Source organism: Xiphophorus hellerii, chromosome 13, assembly GCF_003331165.1.
Source record: "Xiphophorus hellerii strain 12219 chromosome 13, Xiphophorus_hellerii-4.1, whole genome shotgun sequence".
Lineage (NCBI taxonomy): Eukaryota > Metazoa > Chordata > Actinopteri > Cyprinodontiformes > Poeciliidae > Xiphophorus > Xiphophorus hellerii.
In genome coordinates this window covers 7,777,451-7,802,911 of record NC_045684.1, presented here as the reverse complement: position 1 = coordinate 7,802,911, position 25,461 = coordinate 7,777,451, and the positions used below count along the sequence as shown (strand labels likewise).

Below are 25,461 nucleotides of genomic sequence, written 5' to 3'. Positions count from 1 at the left end.
CTGGATATGTCGATTCATCTATATCTCTGTCTACGCTCTTGAATTTTCAAATGGATTTTTGTTCATTTCTGCCTTAAACGATTTACTTCAGTAAAGTTAACAATTACTCTTTTTCTCTGTTTTCTTCCCCAGATTCCCTGAAGTGTAACGTTTATAACCTGGAGAGGAGATCCACTCTGGACCAGGAGGAGTTAGAACCTGTGCAGGTGAAACAAGAACAGGAAGAGCCAGAAGATCATCACATAAAAGAAGAGCTGGAGGATCTCATACACCAGCAGATAAAAGTGGAAGAGAAAGAAGTTTACTGCAGTCAGGCTGAAGAACAGATTGGATTAAAACAGGAGACTGATACCTGCATGTTGTTTCCTGTTGATGAGCAAACAGACCACACTGAATCAGAACCAAACAGGAACCAAGTCATCTTCCAGGAAGCTGCTGAAGCTGAGAACCAAAATCAGGAAAGAAGAAAACCTTTCTCATGTGACATCTGTAAAAAGTGTTTTGCTTTCAAATCTGCTTTTGATGCTCACATGAGAACTCATACGGGTGAAAAGCCGTTTTCATGTGTGAACTGTGGAAAAGGTTTTAGTCACAAACAGGTTTTAATTCGGCACATGATGATTCACACTGGTGAAAAGCCGTTTTCATGTGTGAAATGTGGAAAAGGTTTTAGTCAAAAACAGGTTTTAACTCAGCACATGATGATTCACACTGGTGAAAAGCCGTTTTCATGTGTGAAATGTGGAAAAAGTTTTAGTCACAAACAGCATTTAACTCAGCACATGATGATTCACACTGGTGAAAAGCCGTTTTCATGTGTGAACTGTGGAAAAGGTTTTAGTCGTAAACAGCATTTGACTCAGCACATGATGATTCACACAGGTGAAAAGCCGTTTTCATGTGTGAACTGTGGAAAAGGTTTTAGTCAAAAACAGCATTTAACTCAGCACATGATGATTCACACAGGTGAAAAGCCGTTTTCATGTGTGAACTGTGGAGAAGGTTTTAGTCAAAAACAGCATTTAACTCTGCACATGATGATTCACACAGGTGAAAAGCCGTTTTCATGTGTGAACTGTGGAGAAGGTTTTAGTCAAAAACAGCATTTAACTCAGCACATGATGATTCACACTGGTGAAAAGCCGTTTTCATGTGTGAACTGTGGAAAAGGTTTTAGTCGTAAACAGCATTTGACTCTGCACATGATGATTCACACTGGTGAAAAGCCGTTTTCATGTGTGAACTGTGGAAAAGGTTTTAGTCGTAAACAGCATTTGACTCTGCACATGATGATTCACACTGGTGAAAAGCCGTTTTCATGTGTCAACTGTGGAAAAAGTTTTAGTCAAAAACGGGATTTAACTCGGCACATGATGATTCACACTGGTGAAAAGCCGTTTTCATGTGTCAACTGTGGAAAAAGTTTTAGTCAAAAACGGGATTTAACTCGGCACATGATGATTCACACTGGTGAAAAGCCGTTTTCATGTGTGAACTGTGGAAAAAGTTTTAGTCGAAAACTTAGTTTTACTCGGCACATGATGATTCACACTGGTGAAAAGCCGTTTTCATGTGTGACCTGTGGAGAAAGTTTTCGTCTCAAGGTGAGTTTAATTCACCACTTGAGGCGTCACACAGGTGAAAAGCAGTAGAAGCATTTTCCATACATGTTCTATGTTGAGGTTCACTATAGAACTGATTTGGTTTAAAACTAGAATGAAAGACTGGAGGGGTTTCATGTCTATAAAGCTGAAAATTGTTGTATTTGTTAAATGTGATCATTTGGATACTTGGAGATGTGCAACCATGACACATTTTCCTTCAGAGATGTTTTCTTGTTCTTTTTTTGGCATAGTCTTTATCAAAAAACAATAATGATAAACTGTATGTTATTGTATTAACATACAGTTTATGTCAAACTGTATGTTGTGTGTGAACATCGTGAAGAGCAGAGGGCTCAGCACACAGCCCTGAGGAGTGCCAGTACTGATGCTGATAGATGAAGAGGCTTGGGGGCCCACTGACTATTTCATGCATTAACAGAGTTTGACCGGACATGGACTCCCTTCCAGAACATTCTCACATGATTGGACTTGAGGGATTGATTTGTATTATTCTGTACAATAGAGAGAGTTAGTGGGGTTTATTTTAAAAGTTTTTAAAATCAAAACTAGAATGTACAGAATTTAGTGGGGTTTTTTTTAAATCTGGAAAAAAATATTTGCGATAGTTTTGTCTTTAAAGTAAAATGAGATTGAGTTTTCTTTCAAATTATATTTACCAGTTTTACTCTGATTAAAATCTTTTCAAATGAAATAAAATGGATTTGTACTTGAAGGAAAATGCAAGATTCACCACAAATTAAATTTCCTGCTTTCATTGCCAGAGCCGGCACAAGTCATAGCAAACTAAGCAGCCACTAAGGGCCCCAGGGCCACTAGGGGGCCCCCTCAGTGGAGCTGATTTTATTTATTTTTCTTAGTAATAATTTCTGTCATAATATCAAAACCACACAATGTCACTATGAAGTGGTTTGTTTTTACAATAATATATATTTGATAATGTACATAGAAATAATTTTTTATTGATAGAAAGAAACAATATGGAAGAATAGAAAAAAGCCAAGATAAAGGTTTGTTTTAATGTGTCTTGGTAATGTCATGTAAAAGATTTGTAAAGCTGCTAACAGAAAATTAGCTTGAATGGTCCAGTTCAACAGCCCAACATTTATAGGGTCTTTGTGTTTGTGTGAAACTGAGTTTAAACTTTAAACGAGTTGATTCTCATGGTTGGCTCTGTATATTTCTCAGGTATTTTTGGCTTCAAAACTCCGTGTTTGATAAGGTTTGATAACAATAACTTAAACTTCTCAATGTTTGACATTGTCTAGCAAAATGTTTTTACGTCAGGCTACATAGCTGCTACATGGATGAGCTGCTCTATGCTGTAGTTGGTGATTTGTTGTTTGCTGCTGAGCATAATCATTTTGTGGCCAAAACAAACATTATTTTTACATCAACTTCTAAGTTATGTTAAAATCATTTGAAGGATCAGAATCAGTCCAGTACTGGTACCGGTCCACATTGTAGGGGAGAAAGACTCACCTGGTATAAATTACAATTTTTAGCTATTTGTTAGATTTTAAATTTCTTATTTTCATATGTACTCATTTATCTTACTTTAATTTGCTTTTTCTAGCAGCTGTTAACTTCTGTAACTAGGGTTTCCCAAGTCTGAATAAAAAGAGGAGCAGCGAGAGGGGAAATTTAGAGTGAATTGCAATAGACACTGTTTCAAAGTTATAATAATTTATTAAAATAAAAACAGTAAAATTAAATAATACCTCTATGTAGATGAGAAGAAGTTAGGAAAAACTAAGCTGAGTTGCCGAGGCTTGGCGGTAGGTGCTGACAGGTTCTGGATCGGAGGCTCCCGAGCAAAGAATCACCAAACACCGTGACGTCACACACTCGCTGGATTTCCCTCAATCGATTTATGTTGATCACGGGACAGCCACAGCAACAGGGGGCGCCACCATCTGGGCCAAACGCACCACCTTCAAGCCTCAGAGCTAAAAATGAAAAAAATACAAACTATTATTAAATTACCGGTAGAAAAATCAAATAGATAAAACCGGTAAAAGTCTTTTACACTCGACCACCAGCACCGCACAATTCAGTGAACAAGCCGGTGCTGATTGGCTCTCAATAAGCCACAGGATGGGCGGAACCAGCGGTAACTCCGAACAAAGCAGCAGCGATCATTGTGGATATACGGAAACTATAGGAAAGGTTCTGATCTGGTGGAGTGAAGAAACTGTGAAACATGTTGCGGGATGTAGGAGATACGAATCAGAAGACAATATTAACTTTGGATTTGTGGAAAACTGGAATACTAATATTGTATTTGTTTTATTTAGATAAAGTGGAAGAAAAGATTTTACGTCTTTCAAAGAGAACTGGCACTGTATGAGAAATCTTTAGATGTGATGATCGTAAGATCCACAAGGTGGCGGTAATGCAATGACATGAATGATCGACAGTCATAAAATCCCAAAGAAGAAGAAGAAGAAGAAAATGGCGCATGGTCTGTTTGGTTGAATGTTCGACTGTTTCTCTAAACGAGTTTATCAACGAGCCGTTAACTGCTGCTGAAGAAACATTCACAGAGTTTAAAGAAATCATCGTCAAGTCGGAGGAAGAGATGGATGATCATCGCAGACTGCTGGATTTCTCCCGGAGGCCCCAGATAATCTTACACCGAATAGGTAGGAACCACCAGCGTTTGGATGCAGGTTAAGGTCTAAATGTCTGCACCTTTCTGTATGAGGATCATTTTAGTAAATGTTCTTTTCCCGTATAAATGTTTTGTTAACCGGTAAATGAACGCAGGAATCACAATTACGCTGTGAAAATGGTTTATTGATGTAGAAATAAAATGACCTTTTATGGCTTTTCCTCCTTTAACTACACGAAGCTGAAGTTGGTTTCCGATTCCACCTAATTTTTCACTTCCTTTCGCATCTTTAATAGACTCTGGTTTAAAAACTGCAAGAACTACACTCTTCAAAACCTGGACTGGATTATTCTGCTCTAATGGCAGAATATTTAAATCCATGTTTGGGATTTGTGAAACTTTTTTCTGATTTGTGAAACTTTTTTCTGATTTGTGAAACTTTATGTAACAGACGGCTGCAGAAGATCTTTCCTTCCAACAACCATCTCCATCTACAATAACTCTTGGAAGAATTCATGAGTAACACCAACATTTAATTTCCCATTAGGATTAATAAAGTGGTTTTGAATTAGAATTGATTTGGAATTTTAAAAAACTGCATGGAACAAGTGTGAATAGTAATCTAAACTTTAGTGAAGTTTCACAAATCCCAAACATAAATTAAAATATTCTGCTATTAGAGAAGAATAATCTAGTCCAAGTTTGAAATACGTAGTTGTTGTAGTTTTGGCATTAGAGCAGTTTTAATATGAGCTGGATGCAAAGATGGGTAAAAATGGCATTTTATTGAAGTTCCACAAATCGGATAAAAGTTTCACAAATCACAAACATGGTTTTAAATATTCTGCTGTTAGTTGAAAATAATCTTGTCCAGGTTTCAAGAGTTTAGGTGTTATGGTAGTTTGGGAATTTGAGCAGTTATACTATAACAGAGATTTAAAAAAAAGTGGTGAAATCAACCTTTATTGAAGTTTCACAAATCAGAAACATGGTTATAAATATTCTGCTGTGAGAGCAGATTAACCCAGTCCAGGTCAGAAGAGTCTAGCTGTTGTAGTTTTTAAACTAGACTCTATTAAAGATGTGGAAGGTAGTGAAAAATTAAGTGGACTCGCCCTTTAGCCATTTCCTGAATCAGAAGCTGGAATCGGAAACCAACTTCAGCTTCATCCAATGATCTCAGGTAATTACTAATTGGAACGTGCATATATAAGCTAGTTAAGCCTTGCAAAGCAAAAAGCATGAAACAATAATAGAGGTGTTATTATCTGTCAAACTAAACCTCATATAAAAGTCCAATCAACAAGCCACTGCTGCATTGAGGTGATGTTTCATACGTAGGTGTAACACATGAGAAAACCCGGATCGTGACAGACGACGTGGAGTTTCAAATAATATCAAGTGGCCTAGGCTCTCCCTATTAAAAGTACCCAGGCAAGTCTGGCTTAAAATTATGAAACAGAAGTAGTATACAAAATATATTTTATTTATACATACTTTTATAATATTAAAAATAGACTTTATTATTCTAATTTAAAACCCAATGAAGCACAGCAACCCAGAACAAACACTAGGAGCAGTCTGAGACTTAAAACAACTGCAAACCAAATTAGTAGCACACACCACACACTACAGGATGATCGGTTACGAAATCGCAAGCGACAATCTTAGAGAACGATCAACGTTCTAAAATTGTCGTATGGAGAGGGGGGGGGGATTGTGTAGTGTGAACTATTGCATCGGGTAGTCGATGTGCCCATCTTCTCTATTTAAATCTAATTATTACTATAGGGCAACATGATATACAGACTTTATAATCTGCACTCTTTTGGTTGAATGCAGTATTTATTTCCACTTTGGCTTTATGTTGTTTAATTTTTGTTCAAGTAGATTTTTTATTAATGGAGACTGAGAATCCATGTTATTTATGGTTTTGGTTGTTTTGTTTTGTTCATCAGTTCCAGTGTTTAGTGTTCTTTTGAAAATAAAGTGCATCTATCTTTGGCAGGAAATCGCATGCATTATTACGTCATTTCCATTAAATCAGTGTAAAATGGTCTTCAAACAATATTATCGTTTATCGCAATAATTTTTGAGACAATTAATCGTTCAGCAAAATTTGTTATCGTGACAGGCCTAGTAGCAACAATATAAAAAGCGACACTGACGTTACACAGAACCAGCCACAAGTGACACATCAAAAATCCATTTATCCTACCAGCAGCACATATATTGATGATCCTGCGGCGCCAGCGCTCATCCGACAGACATCCAACTGCACACAACAACACTCATAGCTTGGCTGCCACACCCGGTGCCTATCTGCACTAATAAGCCCGACAATGCTGTGAACCGGAAGTGAAGGTGGGGAAAAGCATAGACATAATATAATGAGTAGACCCCGCATGGCTGCTCTGGCGTAGGAAATACGGCGGCCATCTTGGAGCGGTCGTCCCTCCTACTTGGCTAAACCAAAACAGCAGAAGATGCCTCAGCACTGCCAGATATTTGTGTTCAGATCGACAGACTAATGACGCGAGATCTCGGGGGATAACGTTTCACAAGTAAGATGGACATATTACAGTTTATATTTTGTGATTAGAATATTACTATACTGTATTTATGTCCACTGACAAAACAACAGCTAATATTAGCTATCAGCTTAGTGTAATACCGGGGTTCAGCCCCGCTATGAAGGCTAACCGAGATTTTGTAAATCTTAAAAGTTTTAAATATTCCCTAACATTGATTTAGATTATTCCACACAAGGTGGCAAAGACTCTTATTTATATGGAATTCTTTCACTCTGTCTAAAGTAAAATAGCTCCTGTTTTTGTTTTGAAGGTTTCATAAAGACCATGTGAGGAAGAAGTGGGGAATGTCTTTAAGGAGAGACGGATTCACTGCACTGATGAATCTCAGCTGCTGAATCTCTCTTAATCTCCTCCTCAGCTGGAAAACATGAATAAAACCTATATAGATATTATGTATATACGCACGTCCATATAAATATGTGTAGTTTAGTGCATATTATTCAGCATTAATAATTATTTAAGCATCTTTATTTCTCTCTGATTGTATTATTTTGTGTTTGTATATTTATATGAATATGTATTGATATTACTAAATAACATATTTAAAAATTATGACTGGTTGTGTGCTTTGTAAAATAATCATAATACAGAAATATCAACACATTCTATTCTGACTATTCTGTTTTCCCCACTAAGAATAGTTAAATATGCTCAACCTTATATCAGTCATTCAAAAATACTTTAAAAATCATTTCCTTGTAAATGTTGCTAACCTTTTAATAAGGTCTACAGAAAAATTGGTGAATATCTGTTTAGTATTTAGCGAGTTATGATTGATAAATGCGCTGATACGTCATTGAGTCTGTTAAACATAAAGCTGAGTGGAACGGTCGACCGCTCCAAGATGGCCGCCTTAAATCTCTTCAGTAACAATAGGCAAGAGCGGTCCATGAGGCGTTTAATTATAGTCTATGGGGAAAAGGGGCACAATGACTATGGGCAAAGGTGCATTCATGGGCCCAATATGAGTGGGAATTTACAGCTACTTCATGTAAACACATTTTTCAACTAATATACCACCCAGTTACATAAATAAAAGAAGTTCAATGTCCAAAAAACTTGAAAATTGCTTTTATAGTTTATTTTTTTCCGTTTGACAAGCAAATAACAAAGATCAAACTTTTCATTAGTGATGTGTTGAGTAATGAAGCGGGTAAGACAGAGAACTCACCTAAACCTGAGCACAGTTAAAGTTTTTATTTTTTAGTAATAAATCGTTTTCCCTGGTGACATAGCGAGTAACAAGCCAATCACAACCCTCTTTTCTTTTTGTTTCTAGTTTTCTTTTGGATCCAGCCATTGTTTCATACAACCAGATTAATCAGAATTTATGTATCAGAATCACAAAGATTTTAAACTTGTTTATTCATTGTAAAGCTTCATGTTGTTTTCACGTTGCCTATTTGGGGCCTGCCATGCAAAGCAATGGCAGGAACCTATTACTATTCTCCCAATTCTTTATTTTTCATCCGTAACCGTTAATGCGGCTCATACCGCTGCATGCACACCTACAAATGAGGAATCAAAACGTGCAGAAAATTCACGCCATTGGAGCTATTACTTTTGGTGGGATTCGGGGTTAACATGGCGACATAATTCGCAAAAAACTACGAAAAAAACCCCATTATAAGTCAATGGGAAAAATCCTTCAAATACCCTATTTTTGAGGATTTTCTGTGTCGTCACGAATTCACGTAGAAATGCCATTCAAATTTCATTTTGTAGATACGTCTGTGATCTCTTCGAAAGTGAAGACGGCTCGTCGATACCAATTACGGTTTGTCCACAATTTGTCTCTAAGCGACCCAAAGTTTTTCATTTTTCCTAAAATTAGAGTGAGAGTCAGGGCCTTTAGATCTCCGCTAGAGTGAGAAATGAAGAGAATTTTTCACCCCAAAATAATTTTGAAATCGCCATCACGCCCACAAATATCGCACGATTGGTATCAAAATCGGTCCTGACATTGATACGCATGTCTGCTCCGGTAAAATGTTTTCGAAATTTATCTAGACCGTACGGTTTTCTGTCACGGTGCTTCAGAGCAAAGTCATTTCGACAGGATTTTCTCAGGCTGTCTCAGGCTCTCTCCCATATATTTCTCAAACATTTCAGATCTGGGCAAACCATTTCTTTCTCTCATCGCTGTAAATGCTCTGAGTGAGGTAGAGATATGAATCTCGGGACTATCGCAGAAGACACATTGCCCTCTCATACGCTTCAAACGGTTTTTGAATATGTATTACGGTTCCCGAATGGAAAGGAGTTGTTTTCAATGCTTTTTTTCAGTAAAACTGGCTGGCTCAAAGAGAGTATTCTCTGCCCCAGCCTCTCTCACTAACAGTTCACACTTTGCTGAGAAAATTATTTACCATAGCAACGGAACTCAAGAGGCTATTGGCTGCTGATTATACGGTGGCCCTGAGGTGCAAAGCACAACAACATTAACGAAGCACAACGACATTAACGAAAACACAACGACATTAACGAAAACACAACGACATTAACAAAAACACAACGACATTAACGAAAACACAACGACATTAACGAAAACACAACGACATTAACGAAAACACAACGACATTAACGAAAACACAACGACATTAACGAAAACACAACGACATTAACGAAAACACAACGACATTAACGACAACACAACGACATTAACGACAACACAACGACATTAACGACAACACAACGACATTAACGAAAACACAACGACATTAACGAAAACACAACGACATTAACGAAAACACAACGACATTAACGAAAACACAACAACATTAACGAAAACACAACGGAAAAGGTATGTCCCAGTGGGAGACCTAAGAAATCGCTGATTGGACTACAGCTCGTTTTACTTTTGAACCGGAAGTTATTCTGGCTACAACGTGTTTTTTAATAACATGAATGTTCTCGGTGATCCAAACCTTACTACTGCTATTCGAGAGTCTTTTGACTCAGGACATACATATGAGGTGATACTGGACATGCTTCGGACTAACCACAAAGTGTCAGTTAGTATGCGTTCACTAAAGACTTATTTAAAAGAAGCGGGGCTACATAGAAGAGGCAACTACTCTCCACTTCGGGAAGTGAGGCGTGCCATTACGGCCGAGCTGAGAGGACCAGGGCAATTATTTGGCTATCGGACCATGTGGCAAGTTCTCAAACAAAAACACAACCTGTGTGTCAAACGTGATGTTGTAATGAGACTGCTGAGGCAGCTGAACCCTCAAGGCATCGCTCTGAGGACTCGCAGGAGATTTACAAGGCGCACCTATCACTCTATGGGGCCCAATTACATATGGCATGTAGACGGCTACGACAAACTGAAGCCATTCGGCTTGGCCGTCTCAGGATGCATTGATGGATTTTCGAGAAGAATGATGTGGCTTGTTTGTGGGGCAACAAACAACAATCCTTCTGTCATTGCCCAGCATTATATAAACTGTGTCAAGAGTCTTGGAGTGATACCAATGAGACTACGAACAGACCTCGGCACAGAGAACGGGACTGTGGCAGCAATACAGTGTACCCTCCGCCATGCGCATACGGATTATTATGCTGGGTCATCAAGCCACAGTTACGGATCATCCACAGGGAATCAACGCATCGAGTCATGGTGGTCTTTTTTCAGAAGAGGAAGGTGGGTACATATGTGTTTTTCAGATGTCAAGTACAGCGAAAGCTGATCACGGTCTGAAATCCGTGGAAGCATACAGTCTGAGTTTAAAAACGATTTGTAAAGTAGGTCCAAACTCTTCGTGTGAAAAACAAGGTTCTGGTGACTTTAGTAACATACAGTACACGTAAGCTCTATGTTAGTTAAGCAAATTTTGCAGGTTCTGCAGTAAGTACTACAATACATATTTGTGATATTAATTTTAGTATTACACACAGGTGGGTAGAGTACTCAAAAATCGTTATGGAGTAATAGACGTTACATACTTTTACTGTTTATAAATAAGGGATGAGGTGAAAGCTACTTCTAAGCTTGTGGTTTGTTTATTGTTGTCATGGCAACTCCATAGGAAGTGCCTATGGAGTTGGCAGTCACATAGCTGTCGTTTTGCCAGTTAACATGCCATATTGAATTAGTTTCAAACATTTATTTTCATAAGGCTTTAGCAAATATTTTGTTTCCAAATTAGAATTTTTCATTGTTTGGTTACAGATGCTATACAAATTTTTAGTTTGTACGTGGAAAATTAGGATGCGATATTCAGTTTGACATAGATTTAGAGCATGCTTTCAATGTTATGGACATGGAGAAAGACAGACAATCTTTTAATCATTTTAATATGAAAAAGAACAGAACCGTTTCTAATTCAATGTATCCTCAGGTCTCAGTTTTGGATGGACTTGTTTGGAGATTTAAGAGACTCCGGAAACTTCAACGGAAGTGTTGAGCACCAGTGCTTGCTCAGATTCTGCTTCACCAGAGTTCTGCAGAAAGACCTGGATGAATGCAAAAATCTCTGGAATAACCACAGGATCCGGCCAAGCAGACTTGCATCATGTCCTGGGGGGATTCCAAACGAACTCTATCTCTTGCCTCACAGGTAATTGACATCTTCACAAATAGAAATAATGCTTGACATTACATAATAATGCAGAAGTGCTGTTAGCACAAGTTAGGACATCTATTATCTATGTACAAGTAACCTATAACTGTTAATGTATAGTGTATCACAAAAGTAAGTACACCCCTCACATTTCTGCAGGTATTGAAGTATATGGGATGACACCAACAAAATGACACTTTGACACAATGAAAAGTAGTCTGATTACAGCTTATATAACAGTGTAAATTTATTCTTCCCACAAAATAACTCTATGTAAAGGCATTGATGTCTAAACCACCAGCAACAAAAGTGAGTACACCCCTAAGAGGTCCCTAAGAGTACTCGCCAAACGCCGCACACTACATCAAATTAGTCTGCATGGCTGTCACCCCAGAAGGAAGCTCTTAAGTCTGTACACAAGACAGCCCGCAAACAGTTTGCTGAAGACATATCAACAAAGGACATGGATTATTGGAACCAGGTCTTATGGTCTGATGAGACCAAAATTAATTTGTTTGGTTCAGATGGTCTCCAGCATGTGTGGCAGCTGTCAGGTGAGGAGTACAAAGAGAAGTGTGTGATGCCTACAGTCAAGCATGGTGGTGGGAATGCCATGGTCTCGGGCTGCAGGAGTGTAGCAGGTGTTGGGGAGTTACATTTCATGAACCCGAATATGTACTGTGAAATACTGAAGCAGAGCATGATCCCTTCCCTCTGGAAACTGGGTCACAGAGTAGCGTTCCAGCATGATAAAGCCCCCAAACACACCTCTAAGACGACCACTGCTTTACTGAAGAGGCTGAGGGTGAAGGTGATGGACTTGCCAAGCATGTCTCCACACCTAAACCCATTAAAACATCTTTGACATGTCCTCCAAGCCCAGGAGAGTTAAGGCAGTTTTGGTAAATAATGGTGGCCACACAAAATATTGACACTATAGAAATCTTCACTAAGGGTGTACTCACATTAGTTGCCATTAGTTTAGACATTAATGGCTGTATATAGTTAGTTTGCGGGAAGAATAAATTTACATTCTTATATAAGCTGCACTCAGGCTACTTTTCATTGTGTCAAAGCGTCATTTTGTCAGTGTTATCCCATAAAAATATATACTTAAATATCTGCAGAAATGTGAGGGGTGTACTCACTTTGTGATACACTGTATAAGCTGTCACTGATAGTGCTCACTTATACTGTGTCACACAGCCAGCAACCCCCCCCCCCCCCCAAAAAACAGACAATTACAAGTACTTGTACTAAATATATAAAATATCTGTCACAATTCTATTACTAATTATATTCTGACTTTGCAGATATGGTTCAAGAGATTGTGGATTTCCTGTTGAGGACAGTGATCTGGATGTTTTCCCAGAAGCAAGTCAGGTGACAGAGTTGTGTGGTGATAAAGACATCGAGGAATACCTACAGCAAGTCATGCAACAACATGGACAACAGCAGTCACAAAACTGGGAGTCAGCTATGGAACTGTATTTATTCCTCAAACACATAGCAAGGCTGTAGACACAAACAACCTGAATAAATTTTTTTTATATATTTTGTGTCCTGTTCATTTTACTCAAATGAAAACTCATTGTTATGGTAAGAACATATAACATAAAATATTATCTATTTTTAGATATTTTCATATGATAGCAAAATCATATGAAATCATGCTGATAACTATGAATAAACTGCCACTTTAGAAGGATAGCCCTTCTAAAGTGGCAGTTTATTCATAGTTATCAGCTCATGAAGTCAACAATCCCTTTGGGCAAATTCTGTTATTTGAGACTGGTGTATGTCTGGTTTAGGCTGACGATACGGGCATTTGTCAAAGCTCTACAATATAAAATTTTGTATCATTTTAAAAGGGAATACACTCGGCTTTCATTTAAGCCAAGCTTCGAATCTGACCAACTCAGAGGTCACCACAGCTTGTTAAACAGAAATAACACAAACTCTTTTTGCCTTACCAAGAAACATTGTTTTTAGTCCAGTGGTATCCAGGGACATCAGGGACACAAGAGTTGACAACTGAAATACTCAGACTAAGAAATCTGGAAATGTATACCATATACTGTTTTTTAGATTAGCCTACCATTATGTAATCCATAATAACCACATAAAAACATGACTGCATGGTAGTATAGATTTGGTACATTTCAGGATTTCTTAGTCTGAGTATTTCAGTTGTCAACTCTTGTGTCCCTAGATACCATTGGATTACAAACAATGTTTTTGGTTAAGCGAAAAGGATTCATATTATTTTGTTTTAACAAGCTCTGGTGACCTGAGTTGGTCAGATTCAAAACTTGGCTTAAATGAAAGCCGAGTGTATCCCCTTTAAAGATGATATAAAAAAACTATATTATGGACATATTAGAAATGCCCGGACCGTGAACCTAAACCAGACATACACCACTCTAAAAAAAAATACAGAATTTGCCCTAACGGATTGTTGACTTCATGAGCTGATGTCCCTTTCAAAGCTATCACTTTGAAAAGGACATCATATTATCTAATCTTTTCAGAAATTATGGCAAGGCTTTGCCACCCAGAAATGGAGAACAACATGGACCCTGTATTCACATTCACAAAATTAGCTGAATGCCAACAGCATTAGAACAAGACTGCCAAGAAATCTCTTCTTTCAGTTTCAGTAGCATCCGAATCCCGGAGCATTTTGTATTCCAAAGTCCATGTTAGCCCTAAAAGCAGCGTAAGATTCCAAAAGTGGCAGTTTCAGTATATTTGCACAGGTGTTTGCAACAGGAAAGGGTGAATCACTCAAAAACTCAAGATGTGGGGATGGCATCATGCCTGCTGGTGGAATCGCTGTCAGACCTGTAGCAAACATCAGGACTTCCTCTAGACATACAGCAGTGTTTTTCTCTGAAAAATTAAAAACAATGTAGTTAATAGATAATGCATTGCACAAATGATTTATTTTTATGTATGCTTTCCTCCTAATAAAACAAAGGAAAAAAAACAATTTTAGAATAAAACACAATCTGTCCTTACTAACCTTCGCAATCAAGCAAATAATCTGCCCAGAAGACGATTGTTTTGCCCTCCTTTTGCCGCCTATTGGTTCCTACTGGGCTGAGATCTGGTTTGAACATGGTCTCCAAGTCTGAAGCAGTCAGGGCCTTGGCAGAGAAACATAGGACTGGGGACAGGACACTGGAATGCTGTTGCAGTGCAGCGAAAAACCCCAGACTTGCCAGTCCATCTTTGAATCTGTTAAGGATAAAAACATACGCACTGCACTTTATTCATAGCATAGATATGAAGTATTCTAAGTCCTGTGTAAATGTGAACCACATTGTAGTACAATATGTCTAAAAAGAAAAGAAAATTAAATATACAAAGTAAAGCTAACCTTTCACAGTGCTCAAAAATCATCATTAAAAGTAAAAATTTATCATTTCAAACTTTAAAAAAAAAATGTTTTCACTGTGCAAAAAAAACAAAATTGTGTCATGCAACAGTATATTTTTAGAAATCACATTGAAAAATTATTTATGTGCCATACCTATGATTAATCTGACAATGATTAAAAATATATATATATTTATGATGACAAAAGAAGATTATACCTATTGTACATAAAATTCTGAATGGATGATAAAAGTGGTGAAACTCAGAATTTGGAAAGTATTGCTCAATATATTACAACATTTCACATAATTTTTCAGAAGGACACACAAAGAGGTTAACAACCAACGATAAAAAACAAAATCAATTAAGGAAAGAAGCTTGTTAAATTTGATATCTGATCAAGTAATTTCATATCTATAATTTGATCACAATTTTTTATACCCAATTAGTTTTTCATAGTAAATTACAACGTCATGATATCAGTGGCAGGTGTGAACAACTGGAAATATGTCATTGATCTTGAGTATTGAGCATCGAACTTTAGAATAGTTTTAAAATCTTTATAACATAATATAATATTAATAGCTCACTGTTTAGTAATTACCGTTGAATGGCACTGTGGTTTCTGTCAAGGATGTACCATCTGAGATACTCCTCTACAAAAGCTTTCTTCTCAGAAGTCTTCACACTTCTGAAGCAACCAGCAGTTTGGAACATCCCGCTGTTTTGAAAAATTATATTTAGCAGAGATTCATCTGATTCAGCTTCCAGGACCTATAAAACAAGCAGTTTATTATAAGAAGAAGTACAGAACTATCAATTAGACAACTTCTTCGTTATGAATACAAAAATAGCATAAACATTTTGTGCAATTGTGATTTCACATTTCTTGAGATAGGCTGAAATCAGGCCTTTCAAAACAAAAAGATTTGTCAAGCTTTGAGAAAACGAAATTACTATTTTGTTATAATAATTTCCTAATCTTAATCTGAACGTGAAAATAATCTCCAGTTGGCATACAATAAATCTATTTCCTAAACCTAGGTCATTTCCTACCTGCTTTAGAACTTTCCCTATCTCCTCATCTTGAACATCTTCAACAGTGGCGCTGAAACTTGGATTCCCTATCATGTAGTTGACCAGGTTCTTTGAGAGAAAATGTGGTGCCGGTCCCCCATGTACAATCGATACAGCAATCATCTTTCCTGCTAAAAAATACTCATCTTCCCTGGCAGCTGTTGTACAGAGCAAATTATTATGGTGGGTAATTAAATCTTAGATCTGCTTATGACAGACACATAAGCACATGTTTCTGCAAATTTTTATTTTAGAAGTACTACCACTTCACTAACTAAGGTTAGTTAGGTTCACTAACCCAAAAATGACTCACCTCTCGAATTGCACCCAACGTAACGAGCTTCTGGGGGTCCATCAAAGATAGGACGATTTCTCAGAATGGCCATAAGAAGCGTGAGAAACTCACGCCTCGGGCCACCTGTGTCCAACCCTTCCTCCAAACAGCCAGCATCATCGTTAAATTTGATGAACATGTCATTCTTGTCGGAGTATGTGCTCCTCTGAAAGCCCCGAACAGCTCCATCCCACACATCAGTACGACATATGTTGAACCGGCTGACTTTCTTGTGGTCAATATTCTTGGCCAGTTCTGCAATAATATCATGTGGCTGCACGTTTGTTTGTCTAGAAAAAAATAAACTTATTTTAAAACAGTTGATTGATCACACTTAGCATTATGTAATTACGTTCAGGACCAGGATGCAGATTAATTTAATACAAAATATTAAAATTACTAACAAATGTTCTTCTGGGGGCAGGTCCTGCTTTTTGTCTTCTGTAAAATATTCAATCTCATCATCATCATCAATAACAATGGGCTCAAAGAGAGTGGTGTAGTCTCTGTGGAGAAAAAACATGCACAATATAGATGAGGTAAAAAAAAAAAGCATAAAGGTGTACTTCCAACTTTTCTTCACAAAACATTAAATTTATGTCAGAAATTACATATACAACATCCAAAGTACATAAATTTACAATAGATGTATCGGTATTACTTTGTCATGATGACACTACAAACACACTTCTTTTTTATGACAGAAGCCCCTACACACCTGTAACAGGAGCTCTGGACAGTGAGACATTGACTGGTGCCTGGATTGTTGCCATTGTTATCCAAGTCCATAACCTGAAAACAGAGAAAAGACAAGAGTAAAACTTAATGATTGACTAACCTGCAGTTATTTTAATATTTAATTATTTTACTTAAAGGTTTGAGATAAAAATCTGTGGATTGTTGTGTGAGATAATAAAAAGTTTGTACCTGTTGTACTTCATTTGCAAGTACAAGATCCCCAACACCATTCCTTAGAGGACAATGAAAAAACATATTACTGGGTATTTTTAGCATATGCTGTCAAAGTATAAATGATGGGATCACCCAGTTTTCTTCAATGTCTCAATCATTTTATTGCACTGTAACTCCTCTGTCCGTCATCTGACTAAAACAGACATAACTTAAAACATGGAATGCCTAAAAGCAGTTTTGGCAGTACAATGCCATCTTTATAGAAGCAAAGGGATTTTACTCATTATCGCAAAAAACATGCAAAACTATTTGACAAAAGTTATTTACTGAAACTCTTGTGAACCTTTTTGTTATATTTATCTAAACAACTGTATACTTGTAAAATGTATAAGAGATTGAAGAAAGCAAGGGTAGTGTAATAATTATTTCCACGCCAGTATATTCAACATTTAAAAACAAACATCTTGAAAAAAAATACAAATACTTCCCAGGACATGTTCCCATAACCACATAATTTAAAAATATCCACATTCAACATGTCACCAGTACATACTGTATGAAAATTCACTGAAGGCTGTAATACTTTTGATACACATACACACACCATGCTATGGCATGTACCTAAAATATAACTTACTCTGTTTCTGCCACCTTTTGCAAAGGACTGCTTTCATCCATAGGTTCCCATGGCTGAAGAAAATGAAACACAATTTCACATAAAAACATCGGCATAGTCCTATGAAGCTTAGGTAAAATGCTCTTGTTGTGGTCACTCAACCAAATAAAAACAAAAGACCAAATACATTTTAAGTTGTACTTACCAGTGTATCAGCAAGATCAAACTCTGAGTTTTTTCTAATAACAACCTCTGGGACGGAATCGGACGAGTCTGACAATTTTCCAACTGATAAACAAGGAAAAAAAGACAAAATAAGCCAATTTAACTTCTACTAAGTGATAGTACCGTGTTCGGTCAACTATATTACATTGTATCTGGAAGCATAAACACAGCACTGGTAAAAACTAATAACTGAGTGTCTAGCTATCAAGTTTCCAGGAAGTAAGTTTACATTTAGGAGCCAATCTATGTATACTTTTTACTTGATTGGTTCATGCCACCAATGCTTAATTGCACAGTTTTAATATGTACATTTATTGAAGTTAGTGCAATGTGCCAAACAATACACACAAACAGCTGAGCTTACCTTCTTCAAAGTCCCTTTTCAAGCAGAGGAAAAGAGAGATCCTTTGGTATGACTTGCCAATTTCAGCCTTATAAGCTGCAAGAGTAAACGGTGTTTGTGTCCCAGGGATATTAATAACCTCTGTCCCATCTGGGTACAGAAGGAGGAAAGGTCCATCTTTTATATCTTTGTTGAAGTCCTTCATTTTTTTAGCAGCAAGACTGAGCAGAGGTGTGGCAGAGACATCTGGATCTGTTGCAAGGAAAATGGTTTTTCCACGCTGTGGCTTTAGACCATCCTTGTGAATGGTCATCAAGCCAATATTTATCTGAAAACAAAAAAAAAATTATGCGGAAGGCTGAGCAATGTTTTGTTTTAGAGAATACTCTGTTGTTTTCTTTTTGTTTTTAATTCCTCCTGTATTATGTTACAATAACATCCAAATAGATCCATTAACTATTGTCAGTCATTTTCAAGCTTTTACTATTGAACTGATGCAAACAGAACAATGATTGGAAAATTATTATGCAATAATTAATCAGTAGATGATTTACTGTTTTGACTTATCATTAATTGACAGTTTGCTGTTGCTGTTAAACAATTATTCTGTATAGTTTTGCTACCTGGAACTTTCTTTAAGCAAGTCTATTATGGTACTTAAAAGCTGCTTGTTTTTGGTCGGAACAAAACCGGACCTACCCGAACTTTCATTTTTTCCTTTTGCTTTAACCCCTTTTTCCCAAGAGAATACTTTTGTCGCTCCTCATTTTTCTTTTTTCTGTATTCAAGGAAGGTGCTGAGGGCTGGTGCAGGGCAGGAGGGAACAGGCTGTTGTGCTAGAAGTAAAGTAAAGAAAAAATGTTGCACATCACATTCATGCAAACAGACGATATGTATTACGAACGACACAAATTACTTAAGGCTGTAACGGACCTTAACGGACCACAGCCTTAAGCAGTGCCTAAGGCTGTAACGGACCTTACTATTTTTAATTTAATTTAATTGGTTTATTTGGTAGGGACAGACATACAGCGACATAGACAAACTGAACAAAACAGCAGTCTCATGTTTACGTCATAGTGCAATAGCAACAGCTAATTCGCAGCACTTGTTCCTAGATGGGCTTTTTCTATATATGGCTAATACCATGCTGCTGTATTATATCGAGTTTGTGTACTTTTAACTGCATTTACAATGAACAACTAAATAACAGTGGACACGGTCTGGAGACCACTAACGTTAGCAAGTTGCTACATCCATAAGAAACATAAATATTTCTTTATGCTTATTAACTTACTTGAACATTGTGGAGTATCTTCCATAAATATTTCCTGACGTTGAAGCCTCTTGCCACAATTGCTGCAGAAGTTTGGTGACGGCTCAACCAGCTCTTTCCCGCAGTTTGGGCAAAACATTGTGACCGTATGCCCGCTTCTCATTAAAACGAAGCACACCAGAATAACTTCCGGTTCAAAAGTAAAACGAGTTGTAATCCAATCAGCGATTTCTTAGGTCTCCCACTGGGACATACCTTTTCCGTTGTGTTTTCGTTAATGTTGTTGTGTTTTCGTTAATGTCGTTGTGTTTTCGTTAATGTCGTTGTGTTTTCGTTAATGTTGTTGTGTTTTCGTTAATGTTGTTGTGTTTTCGTTAATGTCGTTGTGTTTTCGTTAATGTCGTTGTGTTTTCGTTAATGTCGTTGTGTTTTCGTTAATGTTGTGTTTTTGAATTTGTAATTGTGCTTCGTTAATGTTGTTGTGCTTTGCACCTCAGGGCCACCGTATGATTAGGACTACAAATACGCATCACTGTAGTTCTAACTATAGTGGAATACTCAGTTGAAACAGATCAGGACTGAACTGGCCTTTAGAACTACTTGCTGCTATGGACTGTATATAACTGATTTTACTCAGTAACTGTTACACATGGGATTAGTTCAAAACTTTAAAATGAAGCATAATAATAATTTCAAAATAAAAGCCTTGAATATTTTTAAATCAGGTAATTGCTCTGTTGAGCATTATATAACTGATTTAACCCAATGACTGTTATACATGGGATTAGTTTGGACCTTTGAAATGAAGCTCAACAAAAATTTTCAAAATAAAAGCCTTGACAATTTTTACATGAGATTATTGCTCTTTTGAGCATTATATAACTGATTTTATCCAATGACTGTTATACATGGGATTAGGTTGGCCCTTTGAAATGAAGCTTAACAAAAATTTCAAAATAAAAGCTTTATAATTTTTACATAAGATTATTGCTCTTTTGAGCATTATATAACTGATTTTATCCAATGACTGTTATACATGGTATTAGTTTGGCCCTTTCAAATGAAGCATACTGAAAATTTCAAATTAAAAGCCTTGAAAATTTTTAGATCAGGTATTTGCTCTTTTGGGCATTATGTGAATTTTTTATCCAAAGCACTGATACACATAGGATTAGATTGGTGCTTTGAAATGAAGCTTAACAAAAATTTCAAAATAAAAGCCTTGAATATTTTTACATCAACTACTTGTGTTTTGAGCATTATATAACTGATTTAACCCAATGACTATTACACATGGGATTAGTTTGGCCCTTTGAAATGAAGTTTAACAAAAATTCCAAAATAAAAGCCTTGACAAATTTTAAATCATACTGAATGGTGCACGTCCACCTTCCTTAACGTTCTTGTGATTCTCCACATGCTATTGATTACATTGCAGAGTTCTTTAGCATCGATGCTAATTTCTAGCATGATAACGCCGGGCCCATACCGACGGACACGCTTTGGCAGGCCCCGGTTAAATTTCTTCAGAAATTTTCTAGTTTACATATATTGTCCAGTTGATGTCACAGTAGAGCAAATGAAGCACCGCGATGTATCGGCTCATGAGTCGAATGATTGGATGGAGTTCCTCAGGGCTTTTAAAAAAGTGGACTAAAATGAAATTTGAATATAATTTATAGTATTTGTTTAAAATCCGTACATTTGAGAATTCTCCAAATGTCAGCTGGATATGTCGATTCATCTATATCTCTGTCTACGCTCTTGAATTTTCAAATGGTTTTTTGTTCATTTCTGCCTTAAACGATTTACTTCAGTAAAGTTAACAATTACTCTTTTTCTCTGTTTTCTTCTCCAGATTCCCTGAAGTGTAACGTTTATAACCAGGAGAGGAGATCCACTCTGGACCAGGAGGAGTTAGAACCTGTGCAGGTGAAACAAGAACAGGAAGAGCCAGAAGATCATCAGATAAAAGTGGAAGAGAAAGAAGTTTACTGCAGTCAGGCTGAAGAACAGATTGGATTAAAACAGGAGACTGATACCTGCATGTTGGTTCCTGTTGATGAGCATAGAGACCACACTGAATCAGAACCAAACAGGAACCAAGTCATCTTCCAGGAAGCTGCTGAAGCTGAGAACCAAAATCAGGAAAGAAGAAAACCTTTCTCATGTGACATCTGTAAAAAGTGTTTTGCTTTCAAATCTGCTTTTGATGCTCACATGAGAACTCATACGGGTGAAAAGCCGTTTTCATGTGTGAACTGTGGAAAAGGTTTTAGTCAAAAAGTTAATTTAACTCAGCACATGATGATTCACACAGGTGCAAAGCCTTTTTCATGTGTGAATTGTGGAAAAGGTTTTAGTCAAAAACGGAATTTAACTCTGCACATGATGATTCACACTGGTGAAAAGCCTTTTTCATGTGTGAACTGTGGAAAAAGTTTTAGTCAAAAACATCATTTAACTCAGCACATGTGGATTCACACTGGTGAAAAGCCGTTTTCATGTGTGAACTGTGGAAAAGGTTTTAGTCAAAAACAGAATTTAACTCAACACATGATGATTCACACTGGTGAAAAGCCTTTTTCATGTGTGAACTGTGGAAAAGGTTTTAGTCAACAACAGAATTTAACTCAGCACATGATGATTCACACTGGTGAAAAGCCGTTTTCATGTGTGAACTGTGGAAAAGGTTTTAGTCAAAAACAGCATTTAACTCAGCACATGATTATTCACACTGGTGAAAAGCCGTTTTCATGTGTGAACTGTGGAAAAAGTTTTAGTCACAAAGAGGTTTTAACTCGGCACATGATGATTCACACTGGTGAAAAGCCGTTTTCATGTGTGAACTGTGGAAAAAGTTTTAGTCAAAAACAGCAATTAACTCGGCACATGATGATTCATACTGGTGAAAAGCCGTTTTCATGTGTGAACTGTGGAAAAAGTTTTAGTCAAAAACAGCAATTAACTCGGCACATGATGATTCATACTGGTGAAAAGCCTTTTTCATGTGTGAAATGTGGAAAAAGGTTTAGTCAAAAACAGGATTTAACTAAGCACATGAGGATTCACACTGGTGAAAAGCCGTTTTCATGTGTGAACTGTGGAAAAGGTTTTAGTCGAAAACTTAGTTTAACTGAACACATGATGATTCACACTGGTGAAAAGCCGTTTTCATGTGTGACCTGTGGAAAAGGTTTTTGTCAAAAACAGGTTTTAACTCAGCACATGAGGATTCACACTGGTGAAAAGCCGTTTTCATGTGTGAAATGTGGAGAAAGTTTTCGTCACAAGGTGAGTTTAATTCACCACTTGAGGCGTCACACAGGTGAAAAGCAGTAGAAGTATTTTCCATGCATGTCCTATATTGAGGTTCACTATAGAACTGATTTGGTTTAAAACTAGAATGAAAGACTGGAGGGGTTTCATGTCTATAAAGCTGAAAATTGTTGTATTTGTTAAATGTGATCATTTGGATACTTGTAGATGTGCAACCATGACACATTTTCCTTCAGAGATGCTTTCTTGTTCTTTCTGGTATATTCTGTATCAATAAACAATAATGATAAACTGTATGTTATTGTATTAACATACAGTTTATGTCAAACTGTATGTTGTGTGTGTACAACGTGAAGAGCAGAGGGCTCAGCACACAGCCCTGAGGAGTGCCAGTACTGATGCTGATAGATGAAGAGGCTTGGGGGCCCACTGACTATTTCATGCATTAACAGAGTTTGACCGGACATGGACTCCCTTCCAGAACATTCTCACATGATTGGACTTGAGGGATTGATTTGTATTATTCTGTACAATAGAGAGAGTTAGTGGGGTTTATTTTAAAAGTTTTTAAAATCAAAACTAGAATGTACAGAATTGAGTGTTTTTTTTAAAAAATCTGCAAAAAAGTATTTGTGATAGTTTTGTCTTTAAAGTAAAATGAGATTGAGTTTTCTTTCAAATTATATTAACCAGTTTTACTCTGATTAAAATCTTTTCAAATGAAATAAAATGGATTTGTACTTGAAGGAAAATTTAAGATTCACCACAAATTAATTTTCCTGCTTTGATTGCCAGAGCCGGCACAAGGCATAGCAAACTAAGCAGCCACTAAGGGCCCCAGGGCCACTAGGGGGCCCCCTCAGTGGAGCTGATTTTATTTATTTTTCTTAGTAATAATTTCTGTCATAATATCAAAACCACACAATGTCACTATTAAGTGGTTTGTTTTTACAATAATATATATATTTGATAATGTACGTAGAAATGAGAATAGAAAGGAAGAATAGAAAAAAGCCAAGATAAAGGTTTGTTTTAATGTGTCTTGGTAATGTCATGTAAAAGATTTGTAAAGCTGCTAACAGAAAATTAGCTTGAATGGTCCAGTTCAACAGCCCAACATTTATAGGGTCTTTGTGTTTGTGTGAAACTGAGTTTAAACTTTAAATGAGTTGATTCTCATGGTTGGCTCTGTATATTTCTGAGGTACTTTTGGCTTCAAAACTCCGTGTTTGATAAGGTTTGATAACAATAACTTAAACTTCTCAATGTTTGACATTGTCTAGCAAAATGTTTTTACGTCAGGCTACATAGCTGCTACATGGATGAGCTGCTCTATGCTGTAGTTGGTGATTTGTTGTTTGCTGCTGAGCATAATCATTTTGTGGCTAAAACAAACATTATTTTTACATCAACTTCTAAGTTATGTTAAAATCATTTGAAGGATCAGAATCAGTCCAGTACTGGTACCGGTCCACATTGTAGGGGAGAAAGACTCACCTGGTATAAATTACAATTTTTAGCTATTTGTTAGATTTTAAATTTCTTATTTTCATATGTACTCATTTATCTTACTTTAATTTGCTTTTTCTAGCAGCTGTTAACTTCTGTAACTAGGGTTTCCCAAGTCTGAATAAAAAGAGGAGCAGCGAGAGGGGAAATTTAGAGTGAATTGCAATAGACACTGTTTCAAAGTTATAATAATTTATTAAAATAAAAACAGTAAAATTAAATAATTCTTCTATGTAAATGAGAAGAAGTTAGGAAAAACTAAGCTGAGTTGCCGAGGCTTGGCGGTAGGTGCTGACAGGTTCTGGATCGGAGGCTCCCGAGCAAAGAATCACCAAACACCGTGACGTCACACACTCGTTGGATTTCCCTCAATCGATTTATGTTGATCACGGGACAGCCACAGCAACAGGGGGCGCCACCATCTGGGCCAAACGCACCACCTTCAATCCTCAGAGCTAAAAAAGAAAAAAAATACAAACTATTATTTAAATACCGGCAAAAAAATCAAATAGATAAAACCGTTAAAAGTCTTTTACACTCGACCACCAGCACCGCACAGTTAAATGAACAAGCCGGTGCTGATCGGCTCTCAATAAGCCACAGGATGGGCGGAACCAGCGGTAACTCCGAACAAAGCAGCAGCGATCATTGTGGATATACGGAAACTATAGGAAAGGTTCTGATCTGGTGGAGTGAAGAAACTGTGAAACATGTTGCGGGATGTAGGAGATACGAATCAGAAGACAATATTAACTTTGGATTTGTGGAAAACTGGAATACTAATATTGTATTTGTTTTATTTAGATAAAGTGGAAGACAAGATTTTACGTTTTTCAAAGAGAACTGGCACTGTATGAGAAATCTTTAGATGTGATGATCGTAAGATCCACAAGGTGGCGGTAATGCAATGACATGAATGAACGACAGTCATAAAATCCCAAAGAAGAAGACAAAGAAAATGGCGCATGGTCTGTTTGGTTGAATGTTCGACTGTTTCTCTAAACGAGTTTATCAACGAGCCGTTAACTGCTGCTGAAGAAACATTCACAGAGTTTAAAGAAATCATCGTCAAGTCGGAGGAAGAGATGGATGATCATCGCAGACTGCTGGATTT

The 25,461-nt window shown here is 37.0% G+C and overlaps 3 protein-coding genes across 3 annotated transcripts; 2 read left to right on the top strand and 1 right to left on the bottom strand.

The window, feature by feature from the left end:
- Nucleotides 1–518: 518 nt before the first annotated feature.
- On the top strand, nt 519–23,042 carry LOC116730953 (gastrula zinc finger protein XlCGF57.1-like; the record flags this gene model as incomplete). Its single annotated transcript, XM_032580526.1, has 3 exons — nt 519–1,506; nt 21,916–22,123; nt 22,880–23,042. Coding segments are annotated over 3 exons (1,218 nt in total), but the record flags the coding sequence as incomplete, so codon positions are not given.
- On the top strand, nt 9,590–13,003 carry LOC116730922 (uncharacterized). Its single transcript, XM_032580495.1, has 3 exons — nt 9,590–10,476; nt 11,174–11,392; nt 12,709–13,003. Exons 1-3 carry the CDS (start codon nt 9,734–9,736, stop codon nt 12,914–12,916), a joined length of 1,170 nt encoding a protein of 389 aa, XP_032436386.1. The 5' UTR covers nt 9,590–9,733; the 3' UTR covers nt 12,917–13,003.
- Nucleotides 14,421–19,722, bottom strand: LOC116730909 (uncharacterized). The gene is made up of 11 exons (XM_032580475.1): nt 19,581–19,722; nt 18,983–19,119; nt 18,305–18,611; nt 17,921–18,003; nt 17,737–17,789; nt 17,115–17,157; nt 16,906–16,979; nt 16,592–16,693; nt 16,167–16,477; nt 15,381–15,550; nt 14,421–14,635 (listed from the first exon to the last, which is right to left on the bottom strand). Exons 1-10 carry the CDS (start codon nt 19,720–19,722, stop codon nt 15,537–15,539), a joined length of 1,266 nt encoding a protein of 421 aa, XP_032436366.1. The 3' UTR covers nt 14,421–14,635; nt 15,381–15,536.
- Nucleotides 23,043–25,461: the final 2,419 nt, after the last annotated feature.